We start from the raw sequence: 17,677 nt of genomic DNA on the forward strand, positions 1-17,677 counted from the left end.
GATTAGGGTAATGTTACTGGCTGATTGGACTGCCAGTGCAATGCAGATTGATTGTTTGCAGTATTTCATTTTCACTGGGATCAAAAGCAAAGCTAAGATCTTTTCCATTAAAGGTATTATTTTGGCTCAACTTGCTGTATTTCTTTAATTCAGACAATACTCACCAAAAAGTGTAAAGGTCAGTTTCAGACCTCATGTTCCTTCTAAATGTTCTTTGAAATAAATATTTTCTGTCCCAAGAGTTTTTAAAATATCTTAAACTACTGTGTTCATGTTAAAATTATATTGGTGTGACTTTGTGGATTCTAAACTCTTGTATTGATCTAATGAATATTGATTTTATTTATTGTAAGCTTTGTTTCTCACGCAAATTCTAATGCTACTTCAGTACTGTTGTAAGTAGAGTGAAATAATTTTTTTACTATCTGTAAATTCAGGCTGGTACTTACTTTTAACTTTGTGTATAGCATATTTGTTGTTGCTGCTGAACAATGTTTGCAAGTTATGAACAGGAACACAGCAGTACTGGAGAGCTAATTATGTTTTGTGGGGATGCTTTTGTTCTGACCCATCCAAACATATGAATATTTAAGAATAAAAGATTGAGAACAACATCACTGCCTCTGTTCCTCAGTTCTGCCTATGGTTGCTCATTAGAACTGCTGTGTGAAGTTGTACTAGCAGCTCTGCACTGAAGGAAAAAATAAGTATTGTGTAATGTGAACTGGAAACTGGTGTCTGGACGCAGACACCAAAGTTTTGAGTGCAGAGGGAAAATACATCCTGCTGCTCTTTTTGTACAACATTTTTGTTGTATAAATAAATACTTTATCATTAACTGTAAATGAGTAGATTTTTACAGTTTTTGCTGTTCTGGTTGTGCCCAGCAGAGTAACATTCTGGCACCTTACGGAGTTACAGAGGAAGAATTTTGACTTAAGGAAAGGAGCTTTCCCATTCAGCAGTCCTCTATGCATTTATTTTTGGGTAGTGGGTAGTAAGTTCAGAAAGGAAATTGTGAAGTCCATTGTTAATATCTGAGTTTCAAAATTGCTCTTCATCTGAACTTTTTTTAAAATCCTAGCTTGGCAGAGGTCAGTTGTATCCTTTTTTTTTACCTTGAAAGCTGAGTGTTGCAAACTCAGCAATTCCTTTATTTGCTTTGTTTTGTTTTGTTTTGTTTTTTCCCATCAATAAGCTACACTTAAATATTACCTTTGCATTGTTCATTTAGATAATCCAAGGGGAGAGTGTAACAGAAACACAAGGGGAGCTCTTCTTACATAGTAGAAATTGAGGGTGTGTAATACCTGGCCTGAGAATTTAAACACAGATTTTAACTTGCAGAGCCCGTGCTACAGGATATCACTGAGGGGAGGCTCTTGATGTAGTTTCTAAGAGGCATAAGTAGTAATGCCAAAAGCTAAAATAAACGATCTCTAGTATTTTTTATTATGTACCCTTAATCCTTCTTAAAAGAACTTAGATGTATGGGGTGATGACTGCCCTTATTGAAGGGCTGTGTCAGAGCTAGGATAGAGTGCCTAGTTTTCAAAATTACTTTTGCCAGGTTGTTATCTAGTTCCTCTGCTATTGCTAACATCAGATTTATTTTTTTGGTGTTTAGTCTCATGATTTTCACAGTCCTTATGTACTAAGATTTCAGGGGGTTTTGCTCAGGGATTGGAGTTATTATGGAAGAGACCCCTGAGAAATGCCAGGTAGGTGGGAAATTACTTTTGTTTCATAAAAATAATTTTACTTTTGCCATTGTTTTGAGTCATATGCTCTTTATTCTTCCATCTTAAGAATCAAATGTTAAATGCCGTATGAAAAATGTGATGATAACTTACAAAAGCATTAGTAAGTGTGTTACAAAGAATTTACAGCTATGGTTTGTCTGAAATGGAATAGGTGACTTACCTTAAGCCTGACATTTGCATAGAATTGGCCACATAAGACCACCATTCTGTGACACTGCTTCCAGACTACCAAAGATTGTTTACTTATGGCTGAATTTAAGTGGTTTTTGGCCTCCACAGTGCTTTGGTAAATGCAGTGCTTTGGACCTGCAAAGGAGCCTGTACAGGCAGTGACAATTGTAACTGTTAGCTGTAATAAACATCACTTTACTCAAAGGGCATCCATATGGTAAAATAATATCTCCATTTCCTTATCTAAAATGGTCAACAGTGACCAGGCTATCAAGAATTAATCGTAGAATACCAGGTTGGAAGGGACCTCAAGGTTCATCTGTTCCAGCCTTTCTGGGCAAAACCACAGTCTAGACAAGATGGCCCAGCACCCTGTCCAGCTGAATCTTGAAAGTGTCCAGTGATGGGGAATCCACCACTTCCCAGGGGAGATTATTCCAGTGGCTGTTCTCATTGTGAAAAACTTTCCTCTTGCGTCCAGTTGGAATCTCCCCAGGAGTAACTGGTACCTGTTGCCACTTGCCTTTTCCATGTGACTCCTTGTAAAAAGGGAGTCTCCGTCTTCTTTGTAGCCACCCTTTAAATAGTGATGTTGATACACACATGGTGATACCTCCCCACTCCATTTGGGGAGAAAACTAACACTAGCGACATGGAAATTAAGCTTTTTTAACCTTTGCTATTAGCAGAGAAGGTAATTTAGACACACACAGCCCCCCAAAATAATGGATTTCTGTCTGTGGCAGCATAATACTTTTTTTTTCTTCATCAGTAGTTCTCAAGGCACTGTACAGAGGTAGAGGTCCGTATCTCCATATTATGGATGAGGAAACTGAGACACAGGGAAGAAATTTAATGTAAACCATGCAACAGGCTATTGCCAGAACTAAATGAAAAATAGCAGTCTTCCCACATTCAGCTGATGCTTTCACTATTAGGTACGTCTTCTACTCTGAAAGAGCTTTTAGGGTTGTGTCCCTGGAATGAGCTTTGAAACTGCCAGGGATCATATAACTACTACATCTTCATGCTATTATTTCCCATAGTATATCTACTTTTTAAGACTATAACTGGGAATAACTTTTTTTCAGAGCAGATTCAGTTGTTGGTATAAAAACAGATATCTTATGTACAATTATGAGTTTCCTTATGTCTGACTTGAATTGTCATAACTGTTCTGTTCAAACCTGAACTGCTGAAGGAGGCATTAAAACATGTGTTGTGGCATGGTAAAAGTGTGTGTGGGGGTTGCATCTCTAAGTAAGTTTATGTAAGTGGATTGAGTCTGCTTTATGGGACAGGACACAAGTTGTATGCACAATTGCAGGACTGCTTGCTAGATATTATTCAAAGAGGTTTTACTTTTAATAGCCTTTTCTCACATTTTTTTTAATATTTTGAAGGGGGTTCTTTGTTTTATGTTGGCATGAGGTTAATGTTTTCTTATAAGAAAGTTTTTTTTTCTTTTCAAACAATTTAAGATGTTTTATTTCAGTGTTCTCAAAGTATGTGAAGTCAAAGTTCCTTATTTTCTGTCCTCAAGTGTAAAGATCATAAGAAAAGTTCACCTAAACCTCACCTCTGCAAAGCATATATTCTTTTTTTTGTCTGGACCTGGGACTACCAGTAGATGCTAAATAGCATTTTCAAGGGTTCATTAATGAGTATTCCAGAGCTGGGATAATTGAAGAATTCCTGAGGCTTATGTTTCACAGCCTTTCTTTAATCAATTTAACTGTTGTTCTGAAGAGTTCTGCTTGTGAACATGATGATACATGTAGCATTAAGTGGGTCTATAAAGAACTGAAATTAGGTCTATCTCTTTTAAAAAACCAAAAAAACAGCAATCCTGTTTGTTTGGGTTTTTTTAATGGGTGGTAAGGGTCTGAATTCTAGTATATTTTCTCAAATCACTCTTGTAGGTTCAAAGTGGGTGTGAGGATCTGCTTATAAGAACCTGTATTAAATACAGAACTAGTACGTAGCATCTGGAAATTGTTGTGTAGAAAATGGAATGGTTAGTGAAGGCTGAAGAAAGAGGACCTTAGTGCATGAAGGCAATGTGTTGCTTGTAGAAGAGAATAGGATGTTGAGTTAAAAGAGCTGATTTTCCTTATAGCTGAATAGGCAGTGGGACAGGACAAAACAGATTTGAGCTCCAATGTTGTCCCATGGGTTGCTTGAAACTCATGGTTCTTGCCTTGAATCTCTATGGCTTGAAACATCAATCTGCAATTTCTGTGCATGACCGTGAAACATAGTTTTGAGAACAAGTTAATCTGCATATCTGTACAGTAGTCTATTTGTGTCAGGATCATCTTAGTCTTGAGAGTCTTGGTTAATTTAAAATGGCTCAAAATAAAAAGGTAGACTTTAACTTTTCATCTGAAAATTCCCCGAGCTTTGAAACGGAACAGTCTTATGTGCCTTGATTTTGAGTGTCTTGGGAGGTTGGGGGTGAGAGTGGGAACCGCAAGACAAAATGTCTTTCTTCTACAGTGAGAATTTTTGCTCTGTTGCAGTAGGACAGTGACAAATTTGTGGAGAGCCTGTGCACAGCACACTTTCATTCGTTCTGAAAGTAGCTTAATGTATAACTTTAACAACAGAACACAAACAACTGTGTTTTGTCATGTGTCTTCTGCCTTCTGGTCAGCCAAGATTTCAGCAGCATTAAGCAGTGAGACGCAGCTGAGCAAGCTGGTAATGATGCTGTGCCGGTCAGCAGGAAGTGACAGCATTCAGCTTGCTCGTCATTGAAAACCCCAGGTTGTGTATGTCATCTGGTAAATGATCTGCTAAGCAGAGATAGACCGGCTTGGAATATTATCATCTGGAGCGTGCTTGTGGTTATAGTTATGTCATATCTCTGGAAGGCTGAAGTTTCGCATGTGTTGGCTGAACTGAGGTTGCAGATTTAAAAATATCTTTATTCTGTGTCTGATAAAAGCATGTCTCTCTTAATTAAATCATGTGCTGTTTGATTTGGTTTTGTATGCTATGCTGTTTACCCACATCTTAATTGTTGGTCTTCTGTGGTCCACAGTTGAGCAAGGAGTGTTTGAAAAGGAGTCGGCCAGCTCTAGCTGAACTGGGCCATTCTGGGAGGTGCTGGAAATGTAAATGAACATGTATCTGAAGACACCCAGAAAAGATGTGAGCTGTCTAAGTCTGACTGAGGATTAGGAGTGAAGGATCGCTTTGCTAGACAACTGCAGACTTAAGAGTGCACAATCACTTGTGTAGTTTAGATTTGTTAAACAAGCAGTCCCTTGTTTCATCCCTTTTTTGTGGTAATGTCACTTAGTGATCACTGCTACCTACTCCACGTCAATAAAAGATCTTCAGTGAGGATATTGCAGCTGACTTCTGTGCTGATCAGAACAAGGCAGGGAATCTGTTCTTGAGTATTAAGGTGTTTGTTTTGTTTTTTTAAATTAGTTTGGGTCTCTTGATCTCTTAAATGTTTTGCACTATGTGTTGCATAGAACTGTCTTTTAACTTAGATCAAGATCCTTCTGTTTCAGAAATGATAGGAAATATACAAAGTAGCTTTTTGCTATTTCAGAAAAACTTCCTCTCTTCTCCCTTCAAATAAGAAAATGGCAACATCCCTTATGCAGTGGCTTTATTTTTAACATAGCCTAATTTTGTGCGTATGTGGAAAAAATACTAATTTCTTAGCATCTATGCATAGTGCGTGTTTAAATCAGTGGGCGGTCATGGGAAATTAAAACATGAAAACAAGATTTAAGCTTAAAATTGAACATGGTTGGTGATTGTAGTAAATAATTTCACAAGCAGTAGAACTGGTGAGGCCTCAGTGTCTTGAATAACTTTTCAGCTTGCACCAAATAAAGCTTTTCTCATGTGATTGGGTATTTACAAAAGGCTCTCTTATGTCAGTTCTGTCAAATAATGTGAAATCTTGCTTTAGTTTTCCTGTCTGTGGAGCAATCAGTCTGTCTTCTGAAAATAATGCCCTGTAAATGGCATACAAAACTGAAGATTGTTTCCAGCTGCTTAAGTTTTGAAATCTGCCAGCAAACTTCTGAAGTTCTGTCTTTCTTCTTTCTATGGGAAACTAGTTTAAAATCCTGTCTTAGCATCTGAAGATAACTTTTTTGCAATACACATTTGTCTTTAAAGATAAGATTATTAGTAATTTGTTAAATACATCTTTAACAGCTATAATAGCTTTAAAATTTGAAGTAATCGCAGTTTACCCAAATTGCAAATAAAGAAGTATCCAAATCCCCCGTGAACAAACACTGTCACATGTTGGCGTCATTTGTGAAAATTCTGGAGGCAACCTGGTGCAAAGACATAAATTACAAGCCAGTCTGAGCGTTGCAAAATCTAACCTAGTGAAATCTAATTTCATGGTAAAAGTATTGTGGAGTCCTCGAAAAGTATTTGTATCTACAGAAACGTGTATGTACTATCAAGGCAGTATCATCACACTCTTTTTCTTTTTTTTTTTTTTCTGTACAAGATGCAGTAACTGTAAATAGCCTGATGCACTGTTCTTGAGGGGGAAAAAGGCTAAAAAGACAGTCGGATGCATCTGTTGTACTTATTCTTCTGTCATTCGGGGCCATAATCCTTGTGGTCCTTCAGATGAAGGTGTCAGCAGGAAGCAAAAGCAGTCTGCCTTTAGTGTCACTAGCCTTTTCTCTCCTTGTGCTGTTTGTTCCTATTTCCATCCCTTAATTAAAGTTGACACTTGTGAATACTTATCGAGACCTTTAAAATTTGGTGAAAGTGTTGATTTATGTTCATATTTCTTGCTGTTATGCCCGAATTGCACATAAACCATCATACTAGACACCCACGCTTAAGAGGGTTGGATTACCCACTATCCAGGGCTAATAAATATTGTAGGATTCTGAACCTGATTAAACACAAGTTTTCTATGTTTCTGTGAAAGTGCTAGGAAATATTTTTGTCTACTCTAGCAAATGCCTCTGCTACTTATAATGTGGGATTATTGGGGAAGCATACTTGCATGTTGTTTATGTGGCCTAATTAGTTAGGGATCATCTGAATAGTGGCAGGCTTATTCAGTTCATTTAAAAACACAGTTGGAGGAGATTGCAGTGCATGCCTTCTGTAGGATTGCGTGATGGTGAGAACATTCACCCTGGAAGTGGGTTATCAGCTCTTCCTAGCGGGAAGGGAACACACTGTTCCCACATGGCAGGAGACATCCTCAATGCCAAGAAAATAGCTACATTTTCTCTTGAAACAGGACCACTGTGCGGAAGGGAAATTGAACTGCCAGAAAGAGTGAGCAGAGCTCGGTTGTGTAGGCCACCAAAGGCCTTCCCATGAGAAGGTGAGGAGGTTCCAGGGCCTGGTCCCTGCAGCAGGCTTCGTTTGTGTTTCTGTGTTAAAGGGTGATGAGATAAAACACATAGCTGTATTGAGCATTGCAGAAACATTTTTGGAAGCTCCATACATTTATGACACTGAAGATAAGGTAACAACGTGAAGGTATTATCACTGTCTAACTCCAATTTTGTTTGCTTTGAATAACATGGATTTATTAAAGTACTGACATTTAAATATGTAATTGCTTAAACATCAGCTTTTTTTGAGATAAACTAAGATTTCAAGCAACATTTCTGCTTGATTGGTGAGTGCTACATTTTGGTTTTTTTCCTGCAGAATATTTGTGATCTAGAGGAAGGAATGTCAGCCACTGAGTTCTGTCTAATTGCCTAATTTTCTGTGGATCAGTCTTGATTTCTTACAGAGTTAGCTACTCTGCATTCTCACTTCTGCTTCTTGTCTTTGTCATTCATGAGTCTTAATGAGTTTCCGCATCTTCTTCAATGACTCAGATAATGCTAAGCTATTAGAGATTGCCTTGGTATTGAAGCTTCCTGTCCTTGCTGTGGTCAAGATTAGTTACACCTCACTAAGCGGTTTCTACAGTGAAGTGGTACTTGACGTTAGCACGGCTCTGTTCCTGAACCCTGCTGTCTGAGGAAGACTATTACCACTGTTTCAATGTCAATGAATAGCAACAGCCCTTTATGCTTGAATTGTCAACCTAGAAGCAAACTGCGGGCTATCTTCCTGGTCTTGTATCAAAGAAGAAATGAGTGACCCAGGAGCACTGAGCATCACCTGGTCAGGCTTCAGCATGTTGGCTTAGCTGTAAGAAGGATTGCCACCATAGACGGTCTTAAAAAATGCCTGCCACAGGTACCTTCTCATCAGCTGTAGTATTGATCAGGACAACTTTTCTGGATACCTATTTTAAGGAAAAGGTAATAGAAATATTGATTTCTATTCTTACAGGGTTTGGATTGCACACAACTATTCACCGTAGCTTTTTTCCCCCCAGAAATCTTAAAGTAGCTAACTGTGTTCACTGTGACTTTCAGGCTGAAAGTCTTCAGACTGACTTCCTGAAGAAGCTGCAGGCATTGTATCAGCATGTTGGGTTTTTTTTCCAAGAGGTTACTCTGCTTGGAAACAACTGCTACTACTTGTATTCTTACATTACAGGGCAAGGTCTTTTTTTCCCTAGTTTTATTTGTAAGATACTTCCAGGGACTGGGAAGGAAAACTAAGAGAAGCAAGCCTGTTACGTGGGATTAAATTACGAACGTATGCCGGGGTCTGCACCTTTATTGGAAAAAACTGACTCTTAAAATTGGAAAAAGATTGAAAGTTGCTGCTAGTGTGTCTTCAGTAGTACTGTCAACACGTAACAATGCTGAACCATTAGAAGAATACATTAAACTTAGTTGTATTTTTACAAGCACTAAAATTGGCATGATTAAGCACTGGAACAGGTTCTCCAAAGGTGATTTGCAGCCTTTAAACTTAACTGGACAGACCTTGAGCAACTTGAACTCTCGGCTTTTAATTACCCTTGCTGTGAGCAGGAGGTTGGACTGGAAGACTTACAGAGGTCACATCCAACCAAAGTTATTTTGTGAGTCTTTGATCTATGCACCACAAGCAGTTTTCAGCTGTACGTGAACACTACAAAAACCATCCCGATGGGTCTTAAAATGCTGTCTGTTCTGGTGTATGCTGAGGTGGCTGAACATCCTCTTACAGCCTCAATCTTGCTGCTGCTCTTTGTTGTGACTTTTGGCCCACTGTGTTTTAATGTCTGTAGTCTCCTGTAATTTCTTAGCTTTTTACAATCTGTGTCGACCAGAAGCAATGTAGTGCGATGGCTCTTTGTTGTATCAAGATGTGCCACTACATGTGTTGGCTTGTTTTACTGTTTTTGAGAAACACTGAGTTACAGCAAGTCATTAACTTGACAGAAAACTGCAGCAAATGTTCACACCAGGAGCTGATCAAAGTACACAGCTATCTGCTGCCCAGTTGGAAACTATCAGTGGCTGCTGTGACCACATTCTACAAATGTGCGATGACTAGTTGTGGCTACCTTTTGCAGCCAGAAAGTGTTTTCGTGAGCCTTTTGTTGATACTGCATACCCTGCAGTATGTGTGTCCAAGGATGAGACCAGCTCTGCCAGTGGGGCAGCCAGCATACAACTGACACCACCAGCCTGATTGCCTCATAGCTCATCGGTTTGAGGGGTGTGAGAAGTCCCTGGAATCGATGGCATGTCTTCCAGCCAGAGGTTGACAGTGGACAAAATAAAGGGAACTGAGGGGAGTTTGATTCTCATCTCTGTGGCCCATCAGTAGCTGGTGAACTACCTTATTTCATTCTCCTGTGCATCTTTTCCAAATATATAGGTATATAAAAAGGACAAGATCCTCACCAAAATTGTTAAGCAAAGCAGTAGGGCCAACCTCAAAATCCTCCTCCTGAAAATGCAATAATAACATTAAGTAACAAATCAACTTACTGTATCAGAGAAAGTACACTAATGACGTTGAGTACTTAATGGCAGTTCTGTTCAATTCTGTCTGAAATCAGTGATGTGACCTCTTGTGAAGAAATATTTACACATAATTTTATAGAATCCATACTTCTAAATGCAACATTTACTTCAAGAATGCTGTGAGAGACTGAGCTGGGTATAGTCATTGGCTTCAAAATAGACGAAGTGAATGCTCATTCAGAAAAGGCAGTAGAATACTCAACTTACGATATTTGTGTAAGCGTTCTCAGATGCTGCAATGCTTTAATTAAAGTTGGCTTGTTTAAAAAAATTTTGTGTGGCTAGGATTCATAATGAATAGCAGTAGATTAAGTTTATGGTTCATATATTTTCACAAGTTTTAACTTCTGCTGCTAAGCTTGTAAGTTTCCAAAGGCTGTGGATGATTAAATATTTTTGCCACCTGTCTTCCAGAAGCTGAATAGCATAAAGCAGGGCAACACTGCTCTGCATGACGAAAATGAACAGTGGCTGAAAGAAAAGGAGTTGGATTTTATTATCCTTCTCCCCCCAAAATACATCTTGTATTTTTTCCTGTACTGTCCCTCTAATAAAAAATGGTAGTGGTGTAACAGTGGAATTTGTAATTATATGTTCTAACATGCGAAAGCCTCATCGCAGTCTGTCAACACTAGGAATTTGCACAATGCTAATGAATAAGTTAAAATGTAATTGAAGTCTAAGCTTGGTAGGCCTCAAAACAACACCTACTTTAGATTCAGTGAAATAGTTCTCCAACTTGTAAATTAAGCTCTACTTATAGGGTATCCAAGCGTACATTAAATCTATTATGATTATGCAGAATGAGGACACACTCTTTTTGTGTAATATTCAGCTATCTACTCATGGGGTAGGTGCTGATTCAAAGTTTTGTATGCAGTTGCCGAGTTATGACGGTTACTGACTTACCCAGATAATCCAGTTGGTGCTTTTGCTGCTAGATGAGATAGGAAGCAACACATAGGGAGCATTTTCTTGACACAGATCCCTGTGTTCTGTGCCTTGAATTTTTAAGTTGCATAATTCCTGCTAAGACCTCCCATTTCTGTGGGTAGTCCTGTTGAGGGGAGGTTAGTGGAGCTGGGCTTGTTTTGGAGGATTGAGACGGCTTCGTGCACAGTGGGATAGTTGCTGTGGTTGAATGTGATGCGTTCGTTTCAACTGTAGAATGGCCCACCTCTGCTCTTTTTTGTTGTCTTGTGTCTATAAGATGATCGGTTTAACAATGAGATGATTTTGGAGAAATGAGAGAAAAGGCTGTTAGCAGAAGTTTTGAACAAAATCTGGCCAGTTGTGCCCCAAATTGTCTTTGCCTGTTGCAACACAAGGGGGAAAACGGCATATCTTATACCTGCAACTTAATGTTAGCTGACTGTTTCCTTGTGGTAACACAGCCAGTTCAAAAGTCCCTTTTTACTCATCTGACAAGTCCAGTTATGTTTAAATTATTCATAGTACCCTGTAGGTTATAGGGAGAGAAGTTTTACTCTACACTTAGTTGTAGAGCATCAGAGGAGGCAACCACGCAGGTTTCTTCTCATCAATTAGTCATGCTTTAACTTTTTCTGTAGGTTACCAGAAAGATGAGTAGTTGGTCTGACAACTTCAGAAGAGATAGTTGCAAAGAGTTCTTGGGCAAAGTTTATAAAGCTTCCACAAGGAGTAGCTGTCAGTCTGGCTATATTACTTTGACTCTATTTTAACAAAATTGGAAGTTTTTTTGATTAAAAAAATCCACATGAAACTTGGGTTATTCTTTTGGTTATTTTAAACCAGTTGAAAAATTTGACATGGGTGATACTGATATTTAGTAGATAATCTTATAATACAACAAGATATGCCTACATTCTAGAAGTCTACTGTTTTGGCAAGTAGTTAGTGTTGATGAAGGAAACGTAATGCTTGCAGAGCGGGTGGGGAAAACCTAATAAGGACCCTATTACTCAGAACAGATATGATCCCTCTAGAAGGGTCTTGGAACTGTAACAGATCTATGAAAACATCTGCTTAATGTTCCGTAGTGAAAAAGGAAATAAAACTCTCTGACTTACAGGGAAAGAAATAGGGAACGAAAAAGAAACCAGTATTATTGTGACCCTGTGTTCAAAAGTCTAACAAGCTGGATCATACAGCATAATTCTTATCCCTAATCAAAGAAGGATGGAGTAGGACTAGGTGAGATCCATGTGAGTAACAAGGCTAATTTAACTGTAGAATGATTTTTTTTTTTTTTTTTTTTTTTTTTGCTTGGTACAAGAATGACTTAAAACTAGTATCACTTCCTAAACAGTAGAGAGTTTACAGGGTGAAGAAATGCGACAGATACCTATAAAAGCATGTGCAGCGTGGAGAGGCAACTGTGAAACCATTAACACTGTCTCCTAGTGTAAGAACAAGGAGGGACAGTCAACTGATACTAGCAGGTGGCAAACTTTTTTAAAAGTAGCTAACTATTCACACAGTGCATAAGTGAACTGAGAAATATAATCTTTCCCACTGTTGTGGTGCCCAGAAGTTCACATGGGTCTGAAGAATGATTAGATAAATTCACAAAGGAAAAATCCATCATGTGCTGTAAAACACGTATGCTGGCTCAGGGGAGCTTTGAGCTCCATCCTGCCAGTTGCAGGGGGTATACTCCCATAGTGCAACACTGTACTCTTGTATTCTTACTTAGGCGTCTGTGCTGTTGGAGAGTAGATCGTGGGCTAGATAGCCTCTAGTCTGTCCCATTACAGACCCTTTAAGCTTTATGTCCTTATGACATGGCTGCTAAATAAATATTCTTCAAAGGCTCCAGTTTTCATTCCCTCATCGGACAGGACACGTATATACTAGAAAATATGATGAGGAACATTCCTAGTGACTGAAGCAATCTGATGTGGCATAATCTTCATCTCTTATTAAAACCTCTCAATTTGAAAACAGGACGATTTCAAGTTGCCAACTGGGAATGAGCCTAGCTCATGTGAATACTCAAACCATGCCCAAGAATTCTAGGATTTTGCTAGTTGGCATAGGCTAAAATCATGCCAGAGACCATTTGAACAATTAAGCAATGTAGACAGTTGCGTTTGAGTACCTGGGAGTGTTTCCAGGCACTGTGTAACTTACAGTTCTAGCTTGAGTATTGCATTTCTATCCAGTTTGAATTACTGAACATAAAGAAGTATAATTGCATAGTAGGGCTTCACTGTGTAACCTCCATAGTTACTGGTCTGCCTCTTAGAGGCAAAGTCTCTTTGCTGATTTTTATGAACAAGAACAAAAAGTTCAATTGGGTTCTTAAGCTGTCTAAATCTTGCATAGAAGTGAAAATCCAAAGCATAGAAGTGATTTTTGGGTCATTTGAACTTTACTGTGTTACCACCTGAGAAATCATCAAAGTTTCTGCCTGGAATAGGGAAGAAAATTAAGAGATGCTTTGCTAAAAGATGCAAAGTAGATTTTGTGGGTTTTACCTTAAAAGTAATAGCTACCTTTTCTTTTTAGACGATGTCTTCGGCAGTTGTTCAAATATATGCAGCAGATCGCAATGCCATGTGGTCAAAGAAATGCTGTGGTGTAGCTTGCCTTGTAAAGGACAATCCGCAGAGGTCATATTTTATCAGAATATTTGACATTAAGGTAAGCATCTTTTTTTTTTTTTTCTTTTTCAGACTCTAAGCTTGGTTATATTCATTCTCCATTTTGAATTGAGTGAGTGTAGGTTGTCGTAGCTACAAACTCATAGAAATTCTCAAGTAAATGGTTGTGCTTTAAGCAGTGCAATTACAGTGCTTATAAATAGGCAAGTGCAACTTTCTCAGGTATTCTAAATTTAAATTATTTCATAGATGTCAGCTTTTATGGATGAAATAAATATGAGATACAATTTTCTTACAGCTCACAGAAGCTGTCTTGTACAGGTCTGATTACTCAAACTAGTGAAAGAGTACAGCTTCACTGATACGGATAGCTGTCAAAATTCTAGTGGGTGTCACTATGGATGATATTAACAAAATAGATGCTGTCCTCTGTATGGGTGGAAACAATCTTTTTGATTAGTGTGATGCATGTGCAAACTGCAGGACAATTATTTTTTTTTCCCTCCACAATATATACATTCATACTGAAGATCTTTGTCCTATTACAATATTTCACTCAAGACAATGAGGACTAAGAGGTGAAGTGCCCAAAATATGTTTTCATAACAAAAATGAAACTGAGAAGCATAAGTCGTACTGACTTTGCTGAAACTTTGGAAAGCTTCCCATTATCTCAACAGCTAGGAACAGCTCGTTCGTTATCTGTCAGCATTCAGTGCGTGAAGTCTCTCAGATTTGTTCAGGATTGCCAGTTGGCACTTGCATTTGACTTTGTGATTTGATCACTTGACTATTGGACTTAGTGAGAAACCTGTTCCTTGGATGCTGAACTATAATATCATTTAAATGTATAAAGCGTCCTAAAAAGGTGAGATTTTTGCTACCTCTAAGTTAACTGTTTTCAAGTCAAGCCTGAGATAATAACAGGAGACTGGAAGTCTCCTTTATTGCTATTACCACTGTATTCCTATGACTGGGCACTATTGCTGCTCCCAGTATCACTATTGCAGGATTGTAGAAGTTGAAAGATGTTTTTTAAAAACATCCAGGAATTCAAACAGAACACAGTGACCTGGTGCAATAGTCTTCCACAGCTCTTCCACAAGTTCCAGTATGTTTTGATTTTTGAGCTCATTCATTGGGTTAATAGCAAGGTAGATGCTTAACACCATGCAGCTTCCAATTCTTAATAGGTTCTATTGTGAAAGAAGTTAAACTTTGCAATTCATCCAAGTTTTTCAAAATCTTTTTTTTTCTTCTTTTCAGGATGGAAAATTATTGTGGGAGCAGGAGCTGTACAATAACTTTGTATATAATAGTCCTAGAGGATATTTTCATACCTTTGCTGGAGATGTGAGTCTTGATGTCTTTGAATACCTGTTTTAAAATGCCTTTTATTTGAACAGTAGCTTCTTTTAATATAACTGAGGCTTTTATTTCATTCTGTAAATTATTTATAAAAGTACAATATTACCTGTGTTCCTTGAGGCTTTTTAAGCTTATTTATAAAAGGATTTTTTTAAATCTCAGCTAGGAAATTTAATCCATAGGACAGAAGCATGAAACGCAGTTCTGTATTTTCAACTTCCTTTAATGAAATTACATTTTGATTTGCAGATGATGTTTGAAGTATCGTATGTTCTTAAAGCACAATTTTTTCTCTCCCCACTTTGAATTCAAGCTACAGATTTTGCTCAAATTTGTTAGCCAGGTTCTCTAGAAACTTGATTAGTAGACAGACATTCCTAAGGTAGAATGTTTCACAAAGACTTCGTTCCAAATTTGCAGTGATTATTTTTTTCTGATTATACCTTCAGAAGATGTAAGAAGACATTTAAGAAACCCTTTGAAACATCTTCTTAGTCATGGGTGGGGGAATATTAATGTTTTTCAGACATGTCAAGTTGGTCTTAATTTTGCTAATGAAGAAGAAGCTAAACTATTCCGCAAAACAGTAACAGATTTACTTGGACGACGGCAGAGAAAATCTGGTAAATATTCAAATTAATCTTAAATTCAGGCTTGTTTATGTTGTTCTGGGGGGAGGCAGGAAGCTACTTCTGTGTACGAAAGCCACTGGAGGCACTACTGCCATATTTGTATTTAAAAGTGATTGTGTTATTAAAGCGTGTGTTTTTTCTGTATTGTGCAAAAATAATATTTTTCTGAAATAACCTAACTTGATGCCCCTTGCTGTAAGTTTCCTTGTAAACTGAGACTACAAGGTTGCAGTGTTTGAAAATATAGATCAGGAGGAAGCAAAAATGGTAAGCTGTCAGTGGGAAAACTAGAAATCTTTCTGTAAGCTGTTTCCACATTTGACTAAACCCTCTTTTAGCTCTGGGCTGTTTATAACTGATTTGTTTAAATTCAGCCCAAGTGGGTCGTAACAAGGATTTTACCATCTGGTACGTTCAGTAGTTGATGTGAATGAAATTTTGGCATTGGTCCAGCATTTAGTAGTGAAATATCTTTTACTCAAAACTGGTGATCTTGGCGGAGTCCAAGAACAGGAGACGTAATGTGCCTATACTGTCCTTAGCAGCACAGGACAGCCTGCAGCACTGCGTGCTTTTTGCCAGCTGTAAGATGCCTTAGGAACATGGTTAGTGGTTTAAAGGAGGCTCAGGCTTCCTACAGATCTTGTTTGGGTCCTTTTCCAGGGAGCCCATAAACAACTTGTCTGTCTGACAGCCGTATGTCCATGAAGAGTAAGGTGATATAAAACATGGGCTGGGAACACATGGATGTGCTCAGGCTTGCTGTAAGCCGTATCTTGGACTTAGGTTCAAGCTACAGGATGCGTTTTTGTAGTCCATTCTGGAATTGAACTGCACTAGCAATGCAGTGTAGAGTGATGTAACGGGAGGAAGCCCTCATCTGGGAGCGCTATCTATTCAAATATTCTTGGGAACCTACATGAGTAGGTTCCCATACATACGTATTCACTTGGATTGCATTCAGGTATGGTGACTCAGGTGAAGAGCATTTGTTCCAGAAGCTTAAATGGCTTCTTTAGGATTTCCTTTGCTCAGAATTAGAATAAGTTCATAGGACTTCATGAGAAGTGGAGCCGTTAAGAAGAGGCATTAATAATGTTCCTCATACTTGTGTAAAAGTAATCTTGCATCACCATGCATCTCCTTTTCCTGAAATTTTAGTCTATTATGTGTCTAAAACACAGTGCTACAGTGCACAGCCGCGACTTGGGAGGAAATATGAATCACAGAATCACAGAATTTTCAGAGTTGGAAGGGACCTCTAGAGATCATCTAGTCCAACTCCCCTGCTAAAGCAGGATTGCCCAGAGCACATTATTCAGGACTGCATCCAGGCGGGTCTTGAACATCTCCAGGGAAGGGGACTCCACAACCTCCCTGGGCAGCCTGTGCCAGTGCTCTGTCACCCTCACCGTAAAGAAGTTTTTCCGTGTATTTGAACGGAACTTCCTGTGTTCTAACTTGGGCCCATTGCCCCTCGTCCTGTTACTTGGAACCATTGAAAAGAGCCTGGCTCCATCCTCCTTCAAGCCACCCTTTAGATACTTGTACACCATAATAAGGTCTCCCCTCAGCCTTCTCTTCTCCAGGCTAAAGAGTCCCAGCTCTCTCAGCCTTTCCTCATAAGGCAGATGCTCCAAGCCCTTAATCATCTTAGTTGCTCTTCGCTGGACTCGCTCCAGCAGTTCCCTGTCCCTCTTGAACTGGGGAGCCCAAAACTGGACACAGTATTCCAGTTGTGGCCTCACCAGTGCAGAGTAGAGGGGGAGAATGACCTCCCTCGACCTACTGGCCACACTCTTCCCTATGCAGCCCAGGATTCCATTGGCCTTTCTGGCGACAAGGGCACATTGCTGGGCCATGGATAATTTACTGTCTACCAGGACCCCCAGATCCTTCTCCTCCAAGCTACTTCCCAGCAGGTCCGCCCCTAACCTGTACTGGTGCCTAGCATTCTTCCTCCCCAGGTGCAGGACCTTGCACTTGCTTTTGTTGAACCTCATTAGGTTCTTCCCTGCCCAGCTCTCCAGCCTGTCCAGGTCACGCTGGATGGCAGCACGGCCCTCTGGGGTGTCAGCCACCCCACCCAGTTTGGTATCATCAGCAAACTTGCTGAGGATACACTCTGTCCCCTCATCCAGGTCATTAATGAATATATTGAACAAAATTGGACCGAGTATTGACCCCTGGGGGACACCACTGGTTACAGGCCTCCAACTAGACTCTGTGCCGCTGATCACAACCCTCTGAGTTCTGTCCCGCAGCCAACT

At 39.2% G+C, this 17,677-nt stretch overlaps 1 protein-coding gene across 2 annotated transcripts in view; it reads left to right on the forward strand.

The window, feature by feature from the left end:
* Window positions 1-17,677, forward strand: part of WASL (WASP like actin nucleation promoting factor) — a 52,423-nt gene that overhangs the window by 13,826 nt on the left and 20,920 nt on the right. For both annotated transcript variants that reach the window (XM_082485738.1, XM_082485739.1), the window contains exons 2-4: window positions 13,313-13,447; window positions 14,674-14,760; window positions 15,302-15,398. In XM_082485738.1, the coding sequence (XP_082341864.1) occupies window positions 13,313-13,447; window positions 14,674-14,760; window positions 15,302-15,398 (319 nt within the window). The remainder of the gene's footprint in view (window positions 1-13,312; window positions 13,448-14,673; window positions 14,761-15,301; window positions 15,399-17,677) is intronic.

The sequence above is a fragment of the Vanellus vanellus genome (assembly GCF_965231255.1).
Source record: "Vanellus vanellus genome assembly, chromosome: 1".
Taxonomy (NCBI): domain Eukaryota; kingdom Metazoa; phylum Chordata; class Aves; order Charadriiformes; family Charadriidae; genus Vanellus; species Vanellus vanellus.